This window comes from Neomonachus schauinslandi, chromosome 12 (genome assembly GCF_002201575.2).
Source record: "Neomonachus schauinslandi chromosome 12, ASM220157v2, whole genome shotgun sequence".
Classification (NCBI taxonomy): Eukaryota; Metazoa; Chordata; class Mammalia; order Carnivora; family Phocidae; genus Neomonachus; species Neomonachus schauinslandi.
The window spans coordinates 65887984-65908197 of NC_058414.1; the positions used below are offsets into that span (position 1 = coordinate 65887984).

The 20214-nt window shown below is 39.2% G+C and overlaps 1 protein-coding gene across 1 annotated transcript; it reads left to right on the forward strand.

Annotated features, from left to right (window-relative positions):
* Nucleotides 1–10879: 10879 nt before the first annotated feature.
* On the forward strand, nucleotides 10880–11326 carry LOC110589006 (60S ribosomal protein L35-like). Its single transcript, XM_044920141.1, has one exon. The coding sequence runs from the start codon at nucleotides 10924–10926 to the stop codon at nucleotides 11293–11295; it is 372 nt and encodes a 123-aa protein (XP_044776076.1). The 5' UTR covers nucleotides 10880–10923; the 3' UTR covers nucleotides 11296–11326.
* The last annotated feature ends 8888 nt before the right edge of the window (nucleotides 11327–20214 follow it).

Below are 20214 nucleotides of genomic sequence, written 5' to 3' on the forward strand. Positions count from 1 at the left end.
AAAATTGGAGCAAAACACAGTCATAGGGTTTTCAGGTCTAACACTAATATAACCTAGGTCCATATAATTAATGTAAAGTTAATGCATCTAGATCCATGGTTATGAAGACATCAATGTCTTCAAAAATGTAACAGGTATCATGGAAGTGCTTGTAACAATTAGTCAAACATTAAGGAACATTAATTGTTTTCGAAAAAAATTTATTTGTTGTGGAAAGTAAATCTGTTACCATGGTTGCCTATGTCTTGTTTATAATTGTAGGGTTTTTTTCCTGGCAGTTAAAGTAGTTTAGGAACCAATAGCAAATCCACCCTTTCAACATCAGAGCTACTTTAGTTGAGAGTTAATTAATAAATCACTGAAAATTGCATGTAAATATTAATTTTAGGCTTCAGATTTTGCACTGTATCCCCAAAATATGTTTATGCTTCTTTTTAAACAGAATATTATACTCCCATTTATGATGGCATAAATTAGTAGGATGAAAAAAATCTCAGAGTTTTTATGTGAAGAACTATCTGCAAACAGTGTTGGGAAAATGAAAGGAGTCTTAATTGTGGCATTATGAGGTTTTGTTGTCAGATAATGTGATGCTTTGTAAACAAAGACCGCTCCACGGTGATTTAGCACAAAAGGCAGATATCTGTGATTGGAAATATGTCCTTTTAGGGCTTATGTTTCAAAAATCAACGCTTCATGAGAAACTCTAGGCTTCTGGCTCCTTATACTGAGAGTCAGCCCAGTTCCCAAGAAAAGGGAACTTGTGTTAGTGACACCAAAGCAGAATGCCCAGGACCAAAACCCAATCCTCTGTATTAAATCATTATTACTAGCAATGTGCATCTATGCTTTCTTTGTTTTTCTCTTCCAGGGAGAGGGAGCAGACAAAGTTGCTGCCTTCAAATTTCTGTGAATTTTGTTTTTAGAGTATCGTAAATATTAGAAAATACTTGTTTCCACTTGGATTCTAAGAGTGAAGTCTCAGACAAATAGAAGAAATCTGCGGCTACCAGCAAGACTTTCTAGGTAAACAGACTGGTTGATCCACATAGGGAAAGGATAGAGTTTTTAAAGAAAATTTAAGTTAATATCTGATATCTGGATATGGAACTACTTTCCGAGCATAAAATTAGCGATGGAAGGAATCACAAAGAGAAATAACATATTTGACTTCTTAAAAACAAAGAACTTTCACAAGTTCAAATATCATAAATACAATTACATACCAAACAGGAGCAATATTTAGCCACCAACAGGCACAGAAAAATCAGAATTTTTTTTTTAAAGATTTTATTTATTTATTTGAGAGAGAATGAGAGAGAGCACATGAGAGGGGGGAGGGTCAGAGGGAGAAGCAGACTCCCTGCCGAGCAGGGAGCCCAATGTGGGACTCGATCCAGGGACTCCAGGATCATGACCTGAGCCGAAGGCAGTCGCTTAACCAACTGAGCCACCCAGGCGCCCCCAGAATATTTTTAATATTTAACAAGTTTATATTTTTTTAGAAAAAGGGAGAAGAGTCACTAAGTAGCAAATGATAGAGACAATTCACACTGGAAGAAATATAACTAGCTAGTAACTATAATAAGAAAGCACATGAAGTTGCTAATATTAAAATAATGAAACTTAGAAACAACAACAAGATACTGTCTTTTCTTTCACGAAATTAGCAAAGAATTAAAATACTGGATATATAGCATTACCTTTCAATGTTGGTAAAGATTCCTTCAGTATAGTGAGGGCCAGGGCTCTGGAGTTGGATCATCTGGATCCCAAATCTGGTTTTATGATATTGGAAAAGTTATGTAACATCTTTGTGCCTCAGTCTCTCATCTGTAAATAGGTATAAAATAATACCTACTTCATATTGCTATGATTACAGTTAAATGAGATAACACACATAAAACATTTAGCACAGTGCCTGGCACACAAGACAAAAAAAAAAAAAAAAAAGAGGTAGTTGCTAGGAGCTCTATTACAGTCCTATTCACTGCTGGTAGAAGTTTAATCCACAAATTGTAATAAAACCAGAAGGCAATATGGCAATACTTAATCAAAAGCCTTAAAAATAGTGAAGTCTATTTTTAGGATACCATTCCAAGAAAGTAATCTGTTGTGCTCAAACATTATGTGCACATGATATGCACAAACACTATCTTTAGGATGGTCATAAAGATAAAATATTCCGAATGATCTAAATGTTCAACAATAGAGAAATGAATCTAACTTGATTACGCGGCATCTCTCTATGATGGAACACAACATGACTATTAAAATTATGCTTTTTAAAGAGGTTTTAATGACTGGCATATGCTTATGAAAGAACATGAAAGAAGCAGAAATGAAATTATGTTTATAACACCTCAATTATGTGAACATAGATATAAATGAAAGACATAACTACAGAAAAATATGAAGGAAACAACTATGTCAGTGGCTGTTGTTCCTGGGCAGTGAGATTATGGGTATTTTTAAAAATATACTTTTCGGGCGCCTGGGTGGCTCAGTTGGTTAAGCGACTGCCTTCGGCTCAGGTCATGATCCTGGAGTCCCTGGATCGAGTCCCGCATCGGGCTCCCTGCTTGGTGGAGAGTCTGCTTCTCCCTCTGACCCTAACCCCTCTCATATGCTCTCTCTCATTCTCTCTCTCTCAAATAAATAAATAAAATCTTAAAAAAATAAAAATAAAAATAAAAATATACTTTTCATGTTTACTTTTTCTACAATTAAGTTGAAACCTGAATTCAGAAAAGATTTGAGATGGCATAGTGGGACATGTCATTTGCTCCTCATAAAATTCAAATATATTTTCAAAGCTCTATGAGGAGAAACAAGAGGAAATAAATCTGTAAGAGACACAAACATAAACACATTTATGTTTTGACCTGATTTATCCTTGTATGGGCTAAACTTAATCTCCACCCACAGGCAAGTTTCTTTCTGTAACTACCGTCAATCAGTCGATCAACAATGTTGTGCGCCTACTGTATGCTAGGCCCTGGGCCACTCAGGGAAGACCATGTTGAGCAAAGCAGAACCTGTCTTCACCTTTGTTGAGCTCATGGTCAGGGGAGTATCTAGCAATTCCAGATAAAATCTCAACAACAACAACAACAACAAAAACTCAGGCTCTCATGTATTTAGAGATTTGTAATTTTGCTGGAGTTGTTCTTTAATTAAAAAATATATAAAGTGCTATTTTTTATGTCCATTATATGGAATGTTTTTTAAAACCAAAAAGAAAAAGCAGGATGTCCCAAGGGTCTGAGATGCTAGCCGGCCTGGTAGAAGAGGCTGCAGCACAGTCAGCTCGTGTCATAGGGAGGGAGCTGGTGTGTGGGGACACAGTGTTGCCAACCTGTGCTGCAGGTCACAGAGAATGCCATTGTTTGTTCCTGGAAACTGTTGCTTTTGTTCACCAACTCCCCCACCCTGCCCCAGAGAGAGCGGACAGACAGTCACAGTGCTGGCATACTGCTCCTTTGTAAAGCACCCTTATTCCTTCTCCTGTTAGCATTTCTACCCTTTAGTGACCTTGATAAAGACACTTCAGCAAGCAATGAGAATGACTCAAAAAAAGCAGATTCATATGAAATTGTTTCCCAATGTGGAAGAATGAGCTCCTTTTTCTGCCCCGTATTAAATAGACATTCACGAATCTGCATTTATATTTGTGTATATGCACATACACATATATGCACATAGAATAATGCAGATATGCTTGTTTAGAAATGAAAACCCTGAAACACATGTAGACATTTTTGTTAAAAAAAATACACTATGCTATTAGTACGTGAAAAATAAAACAAGAAGATTTATATAACTTGAGGGGACCACAAAGATTTTCTGTAAATGTTATGATTATAACCACAAGTAAAAATAGACTAGAAAGACTTGTTTGAAATAGTAGTTCAACTACCCACGATTCAACCACCTGCAGCTTCACCTTTTGGGACAACAATCAAGAACGAGAAAGTAATTTAAAAGTATAACCAGAGTAGACACTGCTAAGTATCTGCCATTTTACTAATGCAGCCTCCCCTCACCCTGCTGGGCCCCTACTCTTCCTCACTCTATACACATTTCTAACAAATTAATGTGGCTATCAGCCTTCCAAGACCTCTGCAGATTAGACATAGAAGGATTCCTCCTAGGGTACCTGGGTAGAGCAGTCTGTTAAGCATTCAACTCTTGATTTCGGCCCAGGTCATGATCTCAGGGTCATGAGATTGAACCATGTGTCGGGCTCTGCATTCAGTGCAGAGTGCTTGAGACTCTCTCTCTCCCTGCCCCTCCTCTCCCTCCCTCTCTCTCTTAAATAAATAAATAAATAAATAAATAAGTCCTTCCTACTGCTTTGGTGTATTGATGGCAACATGAAATAACAACTGAAAGTAAGGGGAGAAAAATAAGAAAACCATAAAATGTAGGTGCAAAAATTCAAGGAACAAAGTTGCCTGGTTTCATGTACTGCAGGAGAATAGTCCTCAGTGAGCCCTGCAGAAATGGCTACTCACAAAAACTGTACAGAACACATTTTCACACAGATTGTGCTAAGTGGTTTTTTTTTTTTTCATCTGTTTAAGTAAACTCTATCAACATGGCGCTCAAACTCATGATCTCAAGACCAAGAGTTGCATGCCCTACCAACCGAGCCAGATGGGCACCCCATGGATTGTGTTAAGTCTTAAAGAAATGGTTAAATTTTATTCGGTATACTCAATTTGAGTTAGAGTGGTGGGAAATTTTTTTTAGTATATTGTCCATTTACAAATATCTTAAAACAAGTGAGTTTAAAGGAGCAAGATTTTGACTCTACAAAAAAAATCTCATTTAAAATAGAAACAGAGGGTGCCTGGGGGCCTCAGTCGTCAAGCACCTGCCTTCAGCTCAGGTCATGAACCCAGGGTCTTGGGATTGAGCCCCACATCGAGCTCCCTGCTCAGTGGGGAGCCCGCTTCGCCTTCTCCCACTACCCCTGCTAGTTTTCCCTCTCTCGTGGTCTCTGTCAATAAATAAATAAAATCTTAAAAATAAAATAAAATAAAAACAGGGAACTCATTTCAGGAGGTTTTGGAGAGCACACACACACACACACATGCACACACACACACATGCGCACCCATATGCATATTCCTATACAATATTCCCATACAATAATTAGCTGCACTTCAGGAAAATGCTTTCCTTTGTGACTAAAACTAGAAAAAAAACTGCTTTGGTTTAAGAAAAAAAGGTTTTTGAAAATATCCACAGGGAACAAGCAATACATTCCTTTAAACTCCAGATATCAATGTAATTACTTCAAAAGGCAGATCAGTGTGGTTTGACTTTTGAATATCTAACTACCACACATTCCTCCCAGAAGAGATTCCTTTTCATTGCATTCCATAAAATACATTTTCCCCATTCTACGAAGCTCAAACTGCTTCCCAAGTATTCTATTACACACAGAGCTGAATCTGCCACTCTCATTTTTCTTGCAGTGATAGTAACTTAGCAAAAATTCACCTGGAGATTTTATAGTGAAATCTATAATCCCTGATCTTCAAGATACAGCTATAGGAAGCTGAAAAAAGTTTCTGAACATCAAAAACCTGTCAACTGGGGTTTCTTACTACTAGACAGATTTAGAGCAACCTAAATCCAGTTCTCAGAGTTTTGCATAAAAATCAACTCCAGTAATGTTAGGAAAACAGACTCGGGTTCCTACTTTTTTTTTTTTTAAGATTTTATTTATTTATTTATTTGAGAGAGAGAGCGAGCACAAGAGGGGGGAGCGGGAGAGGGAGAAGCAGACTCCCTCTTGAGCAGGGAGCCCGATGCAGAACTCGATCCCGGGACTCCAGGATCATGACCTGAGCCGAAGGCAGTTGCTTAACCAACTGAGCCACCCAGGCGCCCTCGGGCTCCTACTTTATCCTCACCATTCTGATGCAGTAATTCTTAAGTGTGGCCTGTGGCCTAGGAATGTGCATTTTAACTGCCACCCCTGGTGGTGGGTGACTTACTCTTTGAGAAGTCCTGTTATTTCCAGAGCTATTTGAACAGGCTTTTCCATTCCTCACTTACTGTTTCTCAGTCCGTTTTTTTTTTTTAATCAAATACATTGGAATTCTAATATAAGATACTTACCTGTTTTCAAGCTTAAAATTGTCCTCTCCTTTAGTTTTGACCTTGCTAAATCAAATGTATTCATCCGTTTGATAGCTCTTTTTGGTCTTGACCACACCACCTAGTGTGAAGAGAGGTAATTGCAGGCTCTTTTGAAAACACAAAATGATTTGAACGCTTCTATGACTCTAGGTAGAGATTTAGCAACCAGACTTTTTCATCCAACATTTCAATGAGATATGCACTCCCTATAATTTCTCTAAGGCCTCATTAAATCTTAAGCATTTAGCAACTATATATGATATCAAATATCTAAAATTATTTATTATTGTTGGAACAAATACTTTGTTCTGAGTCGAAATTTCTTAACTATTTAGACTGCATTTCATCATTTTGTATATGATACATGTACACTTTATGGTACATTGGGCACCTCTGTAGAGTGTGTACTTTCAACACATGTACAATTTTGTGTATAATATAGTTATGTCTATTTCAGATTTAGGCCAGAGCATTAGTTAACCTTCTGAATTATTACCAAAGTTGATATTTGAGTCTTTGCATTTGATATAAGATGTTGGTCAAAAAATATTATTTGCTTTGCACTTGGTCAGCATTATAATTCCCAGCTCTCATGTTTTTCCTTCTCCTTAGTGACAATTTGTTGAGTAACATGGCACATTCTGGTTTTAAAAACAGGCTGCCTTTATAAGAGTTACAGGAAAATTACTGCTTTAAAAAGCTTAGTTGACAAATGACACCAGGCAGAAAACTTAATTTTGTGCTGAATATGAGCCACAAACATAAATGGATAGTACAGCATTTCCTGTGCTAAGATTTCATGAATAAAATAGGAGAAGCTAAGTTCTGTCCTGGCTCCACCCAAAATTGTAAATTAGGAGTACATTTTGTTACATACTCCCCCAAACTATGCCTTAATTTAAAAAAAAATACCTAAATGGGAAAATATGATAAATATGATACTATAAACAAATATACATATCATGTGTATGAAGTAAATATGATATTATAAAGAAATAAGACCCCCCCGCTCCCTTCTTCCCTATTTGTAAGGTATAATCATCTTTCAAGTTGTCTCAATTAACTGCTGCCCAGAGCCTGACTCTGGTCACAGACTGGTGGTTTTTAAAACAGTCAGCAATCCATTTACACATGCCCCCAAAGGGGAAAACATTATTCACTGAATTAAAAGGACTGCCCGTGAAAGCAGAGTGGAATCCTTAGTATTGGAAAGGGTGAGGTGAACAGTCACCCAACAGAATATACTTGGAATGTGTCTATTGCTTCTGGCTGTGCTCTAGTAAGAATATAGCCCACTCCAACAAAAATCGTCTCTGTGCCATGACATCTGGGTCTGAGCTGACTGCCACCTTAACAGAAGGACTGGTTGGAATAAGTCACTCAGCATTTTTCAAAATGTGTGTCCACAGAACTCTACTTACTCTGAAGGTTTATAAGTGTACTTGACAAAATGGCATCACAGTCAAATAACTCTTAGAACCATCGTATTCAACAATGTCAGCAATGTTCTTAGTGTAGGATATTTCAGAATATTTAAATTCATTTATCCTTTTTTCATGGAATAACTCACGAAACAAGTTTTTCTAGGAACTTACTTTAGGGAGTGTTGGCTTCATAGGTTATTTTAACTCAGAAGTATTTTACACACATACACATATATGTTGTGCTTGCGTATATTAAACACAAATTTGGAAAAACTGGACCATTGTTCTTTGTGCTCTGTAATTTACTACATAGTTTACTGTTAACGTAGGAATAGTGTTTTAAAAACATATTTTAAACTAGTCACCGTAAAACAGAAATCATTATTTCATGGTGAAATCTAGAGTTGAGAATTGCTACACAGAATATGGGCTCTGTCCTCAAGACCTCAGCTGGGCAGGAGCAGAAGCAGACATGGAAGAGATAGTTTCAGTATAATGCAGAGAAGATGTGGTTGAGCTACTGCTACAGAATGATCTGGGAAACCATGGAAATGGAAATTGTTCGTTTGTTGGACATATTTCATTTGATGGACAATAGGTCTTGGAGGAGAAAATGCTTGAGGGGAATATTGAAGCATAAATAGGGTTAAGGAATTCAAAAATTTGGAATGAGGTGGGGCATGTGCTCTATGCAAAGGACAGCCCCAGGCATAGAAGAGCCTGTCCTATAAAAGGTGGGAGGTTCTGTTTATTAGGAAGGATAATGGGAAGATGAACCTGCAGGTAGGAAGGGGCCAGGTCATGGAAGGAGTTTGGACACAGTGGTTCTCAAACATCTTGGCACATCAGAACCAACCAGAAATTGTCATCTGGTAGGGCCAGGTTAGATGGGGGAATCTGTAATTCTGATAAGCTCCTCAGATGACTTGATGTGGCCAGTCAGCATGAAGGCCTTTGGGAACGATTGCTATAGGATCATTGAAGGGTTTTAAGCGAGTGACTGAGTGGGTCACAGTGCACGTGAAACAGAAAACCTCATTAGTTAAAAAAATATGTGAAAACTAATACATGTTTATTACAGAAAGAAAATGCACAAACAAAATAAAAGAAGACGTGATCCTATCATTTATCCTTCAAATCTACTTCCGACAGGTAACCAGTCTTAATTGTTGGTGCAAACAATTATATATATAGTCTTACACACACATAAATGGGATCAGATCAAAATAATAATAGGTAACAACATGTGCCTATAGCACTGTTCTAATAATACTACATATATTAATTCCCTAATTCAATGATATTCAGTACATTCACACTGTTGTGTAATCAAGACCTGAAACACAGTAGGGGCATAATAAATATAAATATATATATTTTACAGTTTTATGATTTTAAAAGAAGTACATGCTCATTAAAAAGATTCAAGTAATACAGAAAAGAATTAGTTATAATAACGACATAAGGACAACAGCTAACACACTTACTATCTACTGGGTTGCAGACACTGAAGTGAGAGTATCAGAACATTTTATACGCATAACAGCCCTATAACCTAGAGCTATTCTTATTCTCAATTTACAGATGAGACAACAGAGGCTCAGTAAGATTAGGGATGAATTGGTTAGTAAACAGAATTGAAAATTAGATGGATATTTGTCACAAAGTATTCTTTCTCACAAGGTATTTAAACACAAATTCCAGATGAAACGTAAAGGTAAGGAAGGACAGCAGATGTTATCTAAAATCTAAAAACTTTTGTACTTTTAAAGAACTATAAGCAAAAGTAAAAGATAAATAGTAAAGAAAATATTTTCAATATCTATTAAAAAGAGATACTATATTTAATATGTTAAAAATGGTTACTAAAGAAAAAGAACAAGAACCCAAGAGAAAAATGGGCTAAGAATACGAAGAGGAATTTCATGAAGGATAAAGTACAGTCATTAAACCTGTACTGACTTAAGGAGTGACAATGACTGGGGGCTCCTGGCTGGCTCAGTTGGAGGGGCATGCGACTCTTGATCTTGGGGTTGTGAGTTTGAGCCCCATGTTGGGTGTAGAGATTACTTAAAAATAACATCTTTTAAAAAATGTTAAGAGGTGGGGCACCTGGGTGGCTCTGTCCTTAAGCATCTGCCTTCGGCTCAGGTCATGATCCCAGGGTCCTGGGATTGAGGCCCGTATTGGGGTCCCTGCTCAGCGGGAAGCCTGCTTCTCCCTCTCCCATTCCCCCTGCTTGTGTTCCCTCTCTCTCTGTATCTCTGTGTCTCAAATAAATAAATAAAATCTTAAAAAAAAATGTTAAGAGGTGATATAGATTAAAACAGCGAAGAGATTCCTTTTTTGTTTATAAAATTTTTAAAAATAACATTACCCTATAACTTATGAGTTTATGGTGTTATTGGGAAGCCAACTCACTCATCTCTGGAGAGCAATTTAGTAACTCATTATCTATCTACTGGAGCCTATATTTTTAGCACAGGTAGCTTTGTATAAAGCTGTGTGTTTGATGGTCCCTCCGTTTTGCTGAAAATATTGTCACCCCCACCACCTCCGCTCTGCTATAACCACTGCTATACTCTTCCATCTTCTAAGCACTTCATTTACATGATGCCATGCAATTCTTAATACAAATCTGTAAGAGAAGATCTTTTTACCTCTGTATTTTACTTACAGATAAATGAAGATCAGAGTGATTAAGTAATTTGCCCAAGGTGATACAGGAAGCCAAATTTGAACCCAAGTATTCTAGCATGTTGGTGAAGATGACAGAGAATTCAAAATGACCTTTTATTGGTTCCTGCAGTAAAATCATTTCAGAAATTAGTGATTTCTTTGCGTATTCAAGGCATTTCCTTTCTCTCATTTGCATTTTTTTTAAAAGCTACCTCCACCCAATTTATACTTATTCACCCTCAAATAGTGGCTTGCTGGTTTTTAACACAGTGGATGTGGATGACCATGGTCCTGTTCTGCATCTATATAGTTCTTCACCACGTTTCATGCAGTTTTAAGACAGACTTCTTAGGTTTTAGTGAGCTTTCATTTAGCGCACTTCTACAGGCTTGAGATGCTCTGATAGTCTGAGCAAATGAAGAAAGTTAAAAACCTACAATCCCTAGCATGTCCTGTTAACAGTGTGGGTCCAGCACTTCAATAAGTGGAGAGGCCCAGAATGCAATGCACTCCAGTCGCTCTGGGGGGCGCAGTTTCTGACTACGTGGAGAAAGGAGAGGTGGTCTGGGGAATGGCTGACCGGTCTTCTGGTTGTCTTAAAAATGTCTACCTAGGCTCTTTCCTTGGCCTCTTTCCGGCGGCGGCAGCGGCGGATTGTGCAGACATGGCCAAGATTAAGGCTCGAGACCTTCGCGGCAAGAAGAAAGAGGAGCTGCTTAAACAGCTGGAAGACCTGAAGGTGGAGCTGTCCCAGCTGCGCGTCACCAAAGTGACAGGCGGCGCGGCTTCCAAGCTCTCCAAGATCCGAGTTGTTCGCAAATCCATCGCCCGTGTTCTCACAGTCATCAACCAGACGCAGAAAGAGAACCTCAGGAAATTCTACAAGGGTAAGAAGTACAAGCCCCTGGATCTGCGACCCAAGAAGACACGTGCCATGCGCCGCCGGCTGAACAAGCACGAGGAGAACCTGAAAACCAAGACGCAGCCGCGGAAGGAGTGGCTGTACCCGCTGCGGAAGTATGCAGTCAAAGCCTGAGCACTGGCGTCAATAAAACACAGACAAACTGGAAAAAAAAAAAAAAAAAAAATGTCTACCTAGGCATTAGAACAGTGGTTGCATGGCAAAGAGTCTGAATCAGGATGAAGTTGGGGAAGGATGAGGGATATGTGTCCATATTTCAGAATGAAAGCGTCCATTATTTTCAGAGGTAAAGCATCAACGAGTCACTTGCCTTTGTCTATCATTTGACTTTGGAGTTAGAGAAATTTCTCCCAGATTCTGGCAATAGTCCTTTTAAAAAAAAATTGTATTATGACTGTCATTAAAAGAAAAAAAAAACTCTTTGTATGTATTTTTGTGGAAAGTAGGAGAGGCTGTGTCAGGCTGTTGGGCAGATATGAGTTTTAACCAATTCTTTTGAAAATTTGTAACAAATAATGAAATCTTGGAGCAAATCTCTGTAGAAATGAGCACAGCTATTTATTTGATAATTTTTCACATGAAAAGCTTAATTTTGGAAGCATATTATAAAAGAATCACTGTGCATAGAGTACTTTATTCCAATGTTTATATTCATTTGGGCCTTGTTAGGACAATTCTGAAGTTAATATTAATAGTTACATTGATGGATGGCTCAACTGTTTTTTCCAGGTAAGTCTGTAAGGTTCGGGGAAAATTCTTTATAATAGATAGTTTGGGGGGTAGGGCTATGTTAGAAAATATTGGTTAAATTAGCAGATAAATTCCATGTCTAACTGATGATTGCCCAAGCGAAAATGAACCCACGGTCAGCCAGTTTCTGTTCATAAATATGCCAGAGACTCCAGCAGATTGGAAGGCTGGCATTTCTGGTTTGAGCTGCGAAAATAACAAGGCCCAAGTATCCAGCGCAATGTTCTCTAATACCAGTTTCATTTTGCAAGGTCATGGTGCTCAAGGTCATCCTTAAGTAGCTACTGTTTTAGTTCAGTAAGGTCTCTAGCCCTTACTTCACTCCAGCTTTAAAAAAAAAACCAAAAAACACGTTTGTCTTTAAAACAACAGCACTGATATAAGCTAGAGCCACAGAATGCCTAAGGGTGAACACCAGCTTGTCGTTTCCTGGGGGTGAATACATATGTATACTTTAAGTTTCAGGTTTAATCACCATCCCTCTTCTCTTACTCATTAAATGAATAAAACATCACCTTATTTATAAGATCATATGTATTAAAGTATTAGAATCTAATACAAATGAACCTTTATTAATGTAATGACCTTTCAAACTACACAGATCTTATCCAGTTCTTTTTTTTTTTTATTAACATATAACGTGTTATTTGTTTCAGGGGTACAGGTCTGTGCTTCATCAGTCTTACACAATTCACAGCACTCACCATAGCACATACCCTCCCCAATCTTATCCAGTTCTTTTTAAGAAATCTGCAATTTAGACATTATTATTATCCTTACTCTCTAGGTAAGGAAACTGAGGACCAGCAGATTCCATGCCATTGGATGGTGGAACATGGGAGGTGAGCCCTGTTCCTGTGATGTGACCAGAGGTCCTTGGGCTACTACTCTAGGGCTCTTTCTACCATTGCAATGGTCTCTGAATATAGACTGTGCTTTTTTCTCCTGTATTGGAAAGGTTCCTTTGTCACAGTTTACATAGTAACTGCCTAGAAAATATTGTTTTATTTTAAAACCTTATAAAATCTGCCTAACAATATTACAGCAAGTTTGTTTAATATATAAGGGGGAAAACTGTTTCAATGTCAATGTGGAGACTCACTTAGGCCCCCCAGAATTAATATAAAGATTATTTTAAAGCAAAGACATTTGAGATTTGATAAATGCAGCAAAAAGCCTTCCTTTATAGAAATTTCTGGGAGTGGGGCTGCCAAGAATCCCCTCTCCAGGGGATTTTTATGGCCGTGAAGAAAAAAGCTAAGACCAGTCTGACTTGCATAAACATTATCACAAACTTTCTTATTTGTTCTCCTAGAAATCCATTTGTTCCTCCCATAGAAGCCTTTCCTTCTCCTCCTCCTCCCCCACATTGTTAGGTATATATAAACTCCCATCTTTACTGTTCAGAAAGCCACTCTTTTGTGTATTCCCATATGCATATAAATAAGTTTTGGTTGTTTCCCTGTTAACCTGTAAGTTTATATTTAATTTGCAGGCCTCCAGCACTTGAACTTAAGAGGGTAGAATAAAAATGTTTCCTTCCCTACACCATTACCTCAAATCAGATACTTCTAATTTTTAACTGTAATAAAAAACATGTAACATAAATTAGATTATCTTCTTACGTATTTGAATCCAGTCTCTTTTACTGGCTTATTTTGTAGTAATTGCAATAAATCTATACCTTTTTCATAGATAATCATTCTATTAGATACAATTAATGAGTACTATCTGGTGCCAGTAAGTAGGATAAGTTATTTCATGTTTTAGCCCATCCAATTTTCTTGTATCTCTAAGGTAGATATCATATTTTGTATATTGCAAATGAAAAGTTTGAAAATCAGAATGATTAACCAGCTTGGCAAATTGAACACAACTAATTAGCAAAGCGAGGATGGGTGCCTTGCTTTTCTTTAAAATTATCAATTTAATGACAATACATGATTCAGTCAAGGGGTCCTCCTGTAGTACATCTAACAACATTTTTGGACCATTAGGTCACTTCCAGACTTCAGTAAATAACAGAACTAGGAAGTGTTTTGAATGTTGCTTTTCCCACTATTTGGGTTACTTCTTTAGGATAGATTCTCAGAATGTAGTTCTTAGAGTCAAACATTATGGATAATTTTGTGGTTCGTGATATATATTACCAAATTGCTTTGCAAAAGCATTTTTTTCAGTTTGTATAGTAACCATTGTTGAATCTAAGCTGTACTTTGCTTTTGTCCCACCTTTCTCTGGAAGACTTTTTTGAGTGTAATAGCTATAAAACAAATGATAAGTATCCATGGAGGGGTTTTAAAAACACTTTACAGATAGCTCCCCTAATGGCATGGGACTAGTGAAATATGGGATACACTGCTGGCCCTCAGGAAGGTAATCATGAACCAGTGGTATATTTAAAAACAGATAGGATGCCCAAATGCATATGTTAAGATAGTGTAATTCTCCCATTTTATCCCTCTCTGGTTGGATCCATGTTTAGGCTTTACAAACCAAAACGGCAAAAATCTAAAAATGATTCCATTAAGGAATCAGAAAGTAAAGCTTGTGAATCAATATCCACAGAGGTGAAGTGATTCAACTGGGAAGAATCCCTGCAGTCTTCCGGGGGCATGAGAAAGAAGACCAACCCTGCCCGATGTGGGATGCGGTAAAAAGGACACAAGTTGTGAATAAGGGTAACCTGGATTGGAGAGTCAGCTCTTTTACCTACTTGCTTTGTGACTGTGGGCAAATACTGATCTCCTTGGGTCTCAGTTTCCTTATCTGTAACATGGGGATAATATCCTTTTCAAAGAGTTGCTGGAAGGACTGAATGAGGTAATGCAGTAACATAATCCACATGAGGAAGATACTCACTAAATACAGTGTGCCGCCTCTCTGCCCCGGGGAGGGAGGGAGGAGAATGGAAGTCAGGACGGCCAAAGGAGCTTCCATTTTAACTGGAATATTTTGCATCTTTTGTACAAATGCACTAAAATCTGAAGCAAGTAGGAAAAAAAAAACCATTTGTTAATCTGGAGACAGCGCTTGTTAAATTATTTTCTGTATTTTTTTCTGTTTTTCTCTTTAAGTTTTTAATTAAAATTCTTCTAGTGTCTGGCATATAGGGAACACGCATTATGGATTCAGATGTTTTCTCACATCCCTTGTCAGAAGCTGGCATCACTACTCTGGGACACAAGGAAACAAATTCTGGCTTGTAAACCTGAGCCGAAGTGGAAATGTGCCTCTAGGGAACTGCACACCCATCTTTTATAATGAAGTTCAACACATCAAGTTCACCCTCCACTGTGCATACTGGATAAATACAAGCGTCCCTGTACTGCCTTCTTTAGCATTACTACTCGGTGCAGAGACGTGTGGTTTTATGTGATCTATAGTCTACAGCTGGCTTCCATTTTCCATATGGGATTTTCTATCAAGGAAAGCAGTTTACATTTTAATTTACTGTAGCATGCGACTCCTGCCAATGCATATGTCACCATGATATCCACACTGGAGCCCTCCCTTCCCCGCAACGATGTTTATGTAGTCTATACACTTTGTTTATAGTGTCCTTATGGAAATTCTGAATTTAGGCTTATGAAAGTAACTCTTACAGAGCTCCTGAATGTGGTGGACTGCTTTGAAAGGAGGCTTTCCTGAAGCTTATAATAAACCAGCTGATGACCATGTACAGCAGGGTGAGCTTAGAGATGACCTCAAGCTACCCTTACGTTGCAACAAATATTCATATAACACACAACACATTGTTCATCAACTCAGAGGGTTTTCAGCCTCTCAAACAACACTGGGCTCCTGAGTCGTTTTGTTGTTCTTTTTCAATCTCCCAGCTTCCCATCTTTGTTCCTTCCCATTCTTCCCTCACCTTGATTCTGAGAAAGGAAAAGGGAGCGTTCTGGAAATAGAAATTAAATTAATTAAGCCCAACCAAGTGTGCATTGTGATGGACTCCCCCATTATTTCTATTCTATGGAAAAAGACTCATTGTTCACACAAGCTGGGCTCACTGAGAGCAGTATTCTTCCACTGCCAGGAAAAGAGAAAAATAGTCCCTTCCCTTCCCCTTCCTTCCCCTTCCCTTTCTTTCCTTCCTTCCTTCCTTCCTTCCTTCCTTCCTTCCTTCCTTCCTTCCTTCCCTCCTTCCTTCCTTCCGTTCTTTTATTGGCAGAATTGATGCAGGGGACACGTGGCTGTCAGTTCACTCAGGGGTATGCATAGAGGAATTTCAGAATATTTTAGATGTTACAAAATTGCAAGTTAACAGCTGACAGAGGTAGTTACGGAAATTAGTCTTTCAAATCATTTATCAGAGTGCTTACAATTCCCATTTCAAGGCAGGTGAAATAATAATGGATATTTGGAACTTGAATCCTATTCAATGCTTGCAAGAGAAAGACTATCTGCACCCAAATTCTTTGAATAAATGGAAGAGCCAGGACTGCCTGGGCAGATCTTGCTGCCACCACTGGTTTTTTGTTTTTTGCTTTTTCTTCAAGATTTTATTTGACAGAGAGGCACAGCGAGAGAGGGAACACAAGCAGGGGGAGTGGGAGAGGGAGAAGCAGGCCTCCCGCAGAGCAGGGAGTCCGATGTGGGGCTCTATCCCAGGACCCTGGAATCATGACCTGAGCTGAAGGCAGACGCTCAACGACTGAGCCACGCAGGCGCCCCACCGCCACTGTTTTAACATGATGCTTAGCAGCAGCCAAGGGAAAAGACGAAGAGAGCTGATGCTCATTGCCATTAAACAAAATATTCCTCGTGAATCCATATGTCATCCGTGCTGCTCTCAGGCTGTTTGCAACCAGAAGTCAGAAAACAATCCTCAGCCTTAAATGTGACAGCGAAGGGTTTGGCTTCCTTCAAGAGAGAAGAGAAAACCCTTGTGATGAAAATGCTGCTCTCTTGCTCAAAAATGATTCCCTTGGTGTTTGTTCCCAAATATTAAAATGGCAACAGCCTTTTAAGCCAAAAAGCAAACTCCTCCAAGTAATTATAGTGCATAAAGGATAACTGGAAAATATGTTGTGGGAAATCAAGGGAAGGAAAGCTATTTTCCTTTTTTTTTTTTTTTTAAAGGCTTTATTTATTTATATGACAGAGAGACACAGCGAGAGAGGGAACACAAGCAGGGGGAGCGGGAGAGGGAGAAGCAGGCTTCCCGCGGAGCAGGGAGCCCGATGCCGGGCTCGAACCCAGGACCCTGGGACCATGACCTGAGCTGAAGGCAGACGCATAACGACTGAGCCACCCAGGCGCCCCTATTTTCCTTTTTGATATTTGGCAATATAGCACTTTTATGATATTTGGTTATGGCAGTGTAGCTCAGCTGGGTGGAAGGAAAACACCTAAAAACCCAAAGCCCATCAGTTTTACAATAGTGTTTCAATAGGGTTTCTGCTGAGATTTAGTGCAGTCCTAAGTGTCCTTTTGTGGGAACATCAATACAAGTATTCATAGAGTACTTTGCAAAACGATGTGGGCAAATGATATACAACCAAAATAAAACAAAAAAGACCAGTCAAGTTGAAACCCTGTTACCACCAGAAAACCCAGCACGAAGCAAATATTTTCATGTGATAATTTAAATGATGTGATAATTTGACCAAGATACACAGTGGAAGACTTGTTTATCCTCTGCCTCTAATGTGGCCTTCTTAGGAAGGCATCCACTTTTAAAGAAGGCATTTAATTACGAGAGCAAATTAGAGAAAATGCAAGAACGATCATAAAACCAAAATTTGGGGGAAATGCCACCTTGAATCTCTTCTGCCCTCTGCTGGGTATTGCATATATTCTCCTTGTTGGGGGCTGGGGTGGGGAGCAGGGTGTGCGGCAGGTGTGGATTTCTCCAACTCAATTCCTCCTAGAAAACAATGTTAAGGTGGGTCTGGATGTGACAAATATCTCCATTCTGCTAAATCTTATAGGTAAATATCATGGGAGTGAGTCAGGTGTTTTTTCTTTTCTTTTACTTGTTATAAAATTATGATAAAACATACATCACATAAAATTTACCCTTTTAACCCTATTTAAGTGTACAGTTCAGTGGCATTAAGTACATTCATATTGCTTTGCAACCACCATCCATCACCAGAACATTTTTCACTTTGCAAAACTGAAATCTTATACCCATTAAACACGAACTCCCCCATTCCCCCTTCTCCCAGGCCCTGGCAACCGCCACTTGACTTTCTGTCTCTATGAATTTGACTACTCTAGGTACCTCGTATAGTATTCGTCCTTTAGTGATCTGGTGTTTATTTTTAAAGCTCATAATGAAATAGGAAAAGCACATCTAGGTAATAATGAGGAGAGAGGAAAGTAAAAGAGTATAGCATAGTATTGGCAAGCTTACGAAGGAGGCAGGGAGTTAACATAAAGTGACAAGTGGATAAACGGAACAGTGTAGCAAAGCCTGGCAAATGTCTCCCGGTTCCAACTCCTTAGCTCAGAAGAAGCCGCACGTAAGTAAATTGCACAAGGTACACAGCTACTATGTGGCAGAGCTTCGTTTGAGTCTAGGTTTTTGTGACTCTAAAGTTTCACCGCATTGATATTTTTATTTTATTAACCAATTTCCTCTAGTGCAGTTACTCATCTTTTACAACATTAGGAAATTCCCCACGGATAAAGAACAGGTCTCTTTCTCACACATACGTTGGTCACCTATCAATTAATTTTAATATGTTTGACTTCTGAGACCTTGAACCCCAAGTATCCTCTATTATCTTACCCTTGGTCTGAAACACTATAACTTAAGAGTGGCTGTTTATTACCTAGAGCTTGGACCCCTTGAGGTCCTAGGATCTCAACAGTCATTGTCACTTGGGTTTACCCTGGTTCAGTAGGATTTTTTAGAGGGACCAGAAAGGAGGCAAAGTTCATCAAAGTCATTCCCACACTAGAAGTGAGGAGTGAGGAGAAGCTTCTAAACTGCATATCTGTAGAATCAGCAAAAGGATTAATTGGGACAAACAAACTACACTGTTTTATTTGTTTTTTAATAAGCACAGGTGTAGCCAACAACCAAGCAACAAAAAGAAAATTGAATTGTGGTGTGCTTTCCAGGGTTAGCACCTGGTCAGTAGCATGTTGGAACAGTGGGCATGGCTCGTGGATTCTGCTGGTGCCCCTCACTCAGCTTTGATGTCCTCAACATGGGATTCCTGGCATCTAGATTCTGTGTGTTGGGTTCTCTCCTTGCAAGGGCTTCAAGTCCCACTGAAAGTCAGAGTCTTTATTATCTTCTGCATTTCTAATGCTCTAGCTGTTGCTGTTCTTGTTTGCTTGACAAGTCTGTGCATTTGCTGGAGAAGCAATGTTCTCATCTTGTTAAATCTGTTTAAAAACAACAAGCAGATAGACTATCCTTCTCATTGCTGGTGCTGGCAGTGTTGGGGGGGAATGTTCTAGTTCTGCCAGACTGAGGGAGATCCTGCCCAGTGCTCCTGCCTGTACAGGCCCAGGGTAAGGGCCCAGTAAACAACAGCCATGGTTGGCATTCAGCACCCTGGGGAGATCCCATGCAGGAAAATGGAGCAAGGGCAACATTTATGCCTCTCTTCTCTTATTAAATGTCATCACGGAATCTGTTGACATTAGCTAGGCATCGCACTGGCTGATCCAGCTGATGTCCTCGGCATTCTTTGATGTCCTGCTGACACTCACACTCTCCATAACTCAGGCACCCATCCAGCACTCTCAGCTTTGCCCCCAGAAGGTGAGTTTCCAGCACAGTTTAGAAAAATAAAGAGAAATAAGAATGTCTTCATTTTCTTCAGATCATCCTGAAGCCGACTCTCAGGCAAGAATTTAGGTGCAGGGGCTTCCTCGGAGGTGATCCCAGGGAGCAGAAGCAGGGAGTGCAATGAGACAGAAGAAGAAAGCCAACAAAGGGGACATGGATGAGGGGGCTGCAGGACACAATGGGGATTCAGTCCTTCTAGGAACTTTCTGAGAAACTGTGGAACATGCCTCAGGACCTAAGCATGGCCGGGCTGGGCACTTACCCAAGTTCTTCCCAGGGTTCTACTCTCCCACTCCCTGGATGTACCCGTGTGCAACCTGTATTGTTGAGAAGGCCCCAGGCAGAGTGTCACACTGTTCGGAAGAAAGGAGTGAAGGTGGAGAAAGCTCAAGGCCACAAAGCCTAGGTCTTTTACCATGAATCTGAGCCAGAGTCCAGGAGCTGGGAGCTTACTCTTACTTAGGAGATTTTAAAATGTGACACACTCACTCCTCTAGGACCTTCAAAATTATTTGATCCCACTG